The sequence below is a fragment of the Galendromus occidentalis genome, unplaced genomic scaffold, assembly GCF_000255335.2.
Source record: "Galendromus occidentalis unplaced genomic scaffold, Mocc_1.1 scf7180000077180, whole genome shotgun sequence".
NCBI classification, from domain to species: Eukaryota; Metazoa; Arthropoda; class Arachnida; order Mesostigmata; family Phytoseiidae; genus Galendromus; species Galendromus occidentalis.
This window is the reverse complement of record NW_003805168.1, coordinates 29496-34631: the sequence shown is the minus strand read 5'-3', so window position 1 is coordinate 34631 and position 5136 is coordinate 29496. Positions and strand designations below refer to the sequence as shown.

The window sequence follows — 5136 nt, the reverse complement described above, 5'->3', positions numbered from 1 at the left end:
AGTTCGGGAAACTCAGCGACGACATCGTCACCGAACGTCTCCCATATCGCACAGCTGCCCCCACCTGAGAACACCCCGAGCATACCTCCACCAGATCCAGCGCCAGTTCCGCAAGCACTCCAGGGGATCACAATACCCGCGGATCCAGCAATCACCTGCAATAACGAAAGCAGCCCCACCGAACCCCCCGAGAACTATCTACCGAAATTATCGAAAAGCTTCAAGCTACCGAAATTTAACGGGGACCCGAAACAATACCGGAAATTTATGGATATGTTCGACGCCTTCGTCCACGACCGAAACATACCAGTTCTTCAGAAGATCATCTTGCTCCACGACGCTCTGACGGGCCGGGCTTACCACAGTGTGAAACTATATCCGGAATTGTGGAGTACACCATGTAACCCTGAGAAGCAGACATCATGCAAACAGAAGTTTACGGCTCAGAGCCATCGAGCTTGATTGTATTTCAAGATCGGAGTTCCCAATCATGGAACAAGACTTCAACCTCACGCCAGTAGCCGACTCAATCGCACGTACCAACGATCAATTGGTGGACATCCTCTTGGGGCAGGATCAATTGACAAAAATCAATTTCACAGATCCTAAAGCTATCGGAGATGTCTTCGCCTTCAATTCAATGTTCGGATGGGTTTTGGGCGGCTCCCAGGGAGCTACCACGATCGAGAGTCCTCTCTCCCGCTTTTGTGGTTTCGACATGATCCAACCGGCGCGATCATCCACATCAGATGACCATCTCATCGTCCCAGGGACAAACCCCGAAGAAAAAGGCCGTCATAAACGGTCAAGCAGCTCAAACCCTGCGAGACCTCCAGTTCTTATGGCAATCGGAAGACGCAGGGTACGACAAAGATTTCAAGGAGGAGGAACGAGAAGAAGAAGATTCCCTCATGCGAGAACTCATCGAACACTTCAAGGAATCCACCCGCCGAGATGAAAACGGTCGATACATTCTGAAACTACCCTTCAAGTCGAATCTAAACGCTCTGGGCGACAACGAAAACTTGGCAAAATCCCGCCTACACTCATTCCTCGAGAAACTAAAACGAGACCCAATCAGATTGGAAGCGGTAGACAACGAAATCAAGGGATACCTGGCAGCAGGCTTCGCCGAGAAAGCTCAACCGAGGGAAAAAGGTAGCCTCGCACACTATCTCCCTATACAAGCTGTCTTCAAAGCGAAACCAGACGCTCCCCTGGGTCTCATAACCCGAGTGGTAAAAGACGCTAGCGCCAGGCGCTCAAATCAAGCAGGACTCAATGACGTCCTCCACTGCGGCCTGAACCTTCTACCGGAAATAATAAAAGTCATCCTGAAATTCCGCCGATACCGATTCGTCTTCACCGCCGATATCGAGAAGGCTTTCTTGCAATTCAGAATTGCGGACAGCGACAGGACATTCCTGAGGTTCCTCTGGCCGCTTAACATCAGCAAGGACAGATCCGCAAGGGTTCAAGAATTCTTGGCGACAAGATTAGACTTTGGTCTCATCTGTTCGCCTTTCCTCCATTGCCAAGGAATCAGATTCCACTTGGAGGCAGCACTCCCGGAACACCCGGAGGACCGACAATTCATCGAAGAAATTCGAGATAACTTCTACGTGGAAGACGTCGTAGGAGGAGCAGACTCCTTAGAGGACTTGAAACACCGAGTGAAGGTCCTCACAAAAATCTTCACCGACGGACACTTCCCACTGAATAAATGGTCAACAAATTCCGCGGAAATCGACAAATTCATCAAGCAAACATCGCCGGTCAAAGATCCATCCATCACCATCGGCCAGGCCGACCATAAAGTACTTGGCGTCCCATGGAATCAAATCCAGGACGAACTCAGCGCTCCAACGTCGAAAGCAATCAGGGAACTCACCACAGGAGTCCCATCGAAGAGGAAGCTTCTCAGAGCGACGGCTCAAATTTTCGATCCATCGGGTATCATCAGCCCGATCGTCGTCAACTCGAAATCGCTATTCCAGGAATTATGGAAGAAGAAAATCGGGTGGGACGACGCCCTGAAAGGGAACCTGCTCGAACAATACGAGAATTTCTCAAAGTTACTCAGCCAGGCTGAAGGTATTGCCATCCCTCGACACATGCTGCCTTCGCAGGGCAGCCCGGACAGGAGAGAACTTTTCATGTTCTCCGACGCCAGTTTGCGGGCGTATGGCATCGTCGCATACATACATCCGAGAACAGCAAGGGGCAGCCCCGCCCTCAGTGGCATTCATTCTCTCGAAGTCAAAAATCGCTCCCGTGAAAGCATTCACGATTCACAGACTAGAGTTGCTCGGAGCACTTCTCGCAGCAAGAATGACGGAGAAAATCCTCGAATGGCTCGATTTCAAAATCGACGCCGTCAACATCTTCTGTGACAATTCGGCAGTTCTTGGCTGGGTCGCCTCGAACCCGGAAAGATGGAAACCGTTTGTCGCAAACAGAATTCGAAAAATTCATCAATTAGCTGGCCAGGCCAGGTGGCATTACGTTCGCTCAGAGGAAAATCCAGCCGATATCCTATCCAGAGGAGCGGATATTTCGAAGCGATCGATTGCCGAGCTGTGGTTCAACGGGCCCCAGTGGCTTCGCGAGAAGAACAACGACTTACGAGCAGCACTGGAATCCGATAGCACGTTTCACATTCACGTCGACCGAACTCATCTCGAACACGAAATGAAAAAGAGCATAGCGACGTTCCATGTCGCACTTCCGACCAGCCAAGTCGGTTCGAAAAGAATATCTTTCGAAGAGAGCTTCTCTTGCTGGCTAAAAGCGATTCGCTTTTGGGCATTGATGCTCCGTCTCAAAGCAAAGGCTCGAGCAGCGAAAACGAGAGTCCAGACGAAAAACGAATGCTCGGCCAGGCCGGAAACCGACTTGAACCTCGTCGATTCAGAAGAAATGATAACAGCCAGGCTGGATTTGATCAAACTAATTCAGAGGAGCTACTTCCCAGAGGAAATCATTTCCGCTTGCAGGAATCTCAAGCCTAAGAGCGCCCTCTATCAGTACAACCCATTCATCGATGATAATAGTCTGATCCGTTGCAAATCCCGGCTTGAACACTCATCTCAGCTGTCAGAGAGTCAGAAATCGCCGATTATTCTCCCCGCGGACTGCAACCTATCCCTTCTGTTAATTCGTTACATTCATGAGAAGAAATGCTTCCACTTCGGAGGCGTTGCATCAATTCTACATCTTCTCAGAGAAGACTTCCTGGTCATACATGCGAGGAAACTTGCTCGTCGAGTAATCTCGTCCTGCGCCACCTGTAAGATTTTTCGCTGCCAGGCAGCAGCACTACCTACAGCCCCGCTGCCAACCTTTCAAATCGACATGGCTCCGCCGTTCTTCTATACAGGATGCGACTTCGCGGGGCCCATCAAATACAAGAAAGACTCGGGAGAAAAGGGGAAAAGTTACATACTTCTCTCCACTTGCGCCGTCACCCGCGCCGTCAATCTGCACCTAACAGAAAACATGTCCACAGTGGAAGTACTCGGCGCACTTCAAAAGTTCGTCAACCGATATCCATCGGTCAACACCATCGTCTCCGGCAACGGACTCTCCTTTCAGCGAGCAGCAAAGGAGTTGAAGTTGATCTATGAGCACATCGTAAACGGAGAAATAAAGAGATGGCTCGGGGACTCCTTCATCAAACGGGAATTCATCACCCCGAACGCCCCGTGGTTCGGTGGGTTCTACGAGCGCCAAGTGCAGTCAATCAAGAGACCGCTGAGGAAAGCCCTAGGTACCGCAGTACCACACTTCCGCGATCTCGAAGCCATCCTGAGCAACATCGAGGCGATGATAAACAGGCGCCCACTTACAGCGGTCGCGACGGAATCCGACACCGCCGAGGCTCTGTCGCCAGCAGACCTGCTATACGGACACAAAGCGAAATGCTTCTTCCCCCAACACGCGGCCAAGCCGATCAGAACGATCGATGCGGATAAAGTCGTTTTCTCCAGGAGATGGAACTATCAACAAAAAATCCTCAACTCATTCTGGAGGAGATATCAAGGAGAATACCTTGGCTCACTTCGATCCGCTCACAGGCGAAAACCAATCGCGGCCAGGCCGCTGAAAGTTGGAGACATCTGCCTCCTGGAGGATTCGAACGCTAATCGCGACTACTGGCCCTTGTGTAGGGTGATGTCTCTGAAAAACGATTCGGAACCTGGAAAAGCACGATCATGCATAGAGTTCCTAAATTCCGGACATTTCGATTTCGGACAATCGGACAAAATCGGACGGAAATTCCGGACATGAATCGGACATGAATCGGACAAAATCGGACATTAATCGGACATTAATCGGACAAAACCGGACATGGATCGAATATTCGAGTTCGGCTTGCCCCATCATAGTTGACAAGACCCTGAGTGTCATCCGCAGAGAAAAAAGAGTTTATTCGTCAAAGAGTATGTCCGAGTTGAATTGGATTGAAAGATATCTCTTGAGATTTATCAGAGACAGTCGATGACGCCTGTCGCTCAGAACATTTTTGTATAACGAGAAGGATCGTTCAACCTCGGCATTGGACAAAATTGCATACTTGAACAACTCGGCTTCCAGTTCCCGAATCCTCTCGAGGTGGTTGAAATCGGGATTCTTTCCGAAAATGGCTCTCAGCCGAGAGGCATAAGGTTCCTCGAGACTCCTCTGGATGGAAAATATTATATTAAGCTGCGTTTCCATCGTGATCGAGTGAGATTCCAGAAGCTCGATCGCTCGAGGTATTTCCGAGAAACGAGAAATCGCATCCAACTGAGTCTCCAAATCAGGGTCGTCGACAAGGGATTTCAGAGCCATGCTGTCCGCGGCTCTCGCTTCAATCTTTGACACAAATAGCTTCACTCTGTCGAAATTCCGCTGATGGTGGAACGCAGTGTTGAGGAAAGTGCCCCATCTCGTTATAACTGGCTTGGGAGGTAGCGGTTCATCCTCGAGTATTTCCTGGTAGAGATCTGTCCTTGCCTTCGAGTAGTTCAGAACACTCTTCATGCTCGAGACGAGAGAATTCACTTTTGGGAACTTCTCTCGGATGAATTCACAGAGCAAATGTAAGCCATGAGCGAAACAAGTGATGTGTACGAAATTCTTGTAGAAAATCTT

General features: G+C 49.8%; 1 protein-coding gene across 1 annotated transcript; it reads left to right on the top strand.

Moving 5' to 3' along the window:
- Window positions 1–54: 54 nt before the first annotated feature.
- On the top strand, window positions 55–4290 carry LOC100900678 (uncharacterized; the record flags this gene model as incomplete). Its single annotated transcript, XM_018638790.1, has 4 exons — window positions 55–386; window positions 475–862; window positions 993–2094; window positions 2174–4290. Coding segments are annotated over 4 exons (3939 nt in total), but the record flags the coding sequence as incomplete, so codon positions are not given.
- Window positions 4291–5136: the final 846 nt, after the last annotated feature.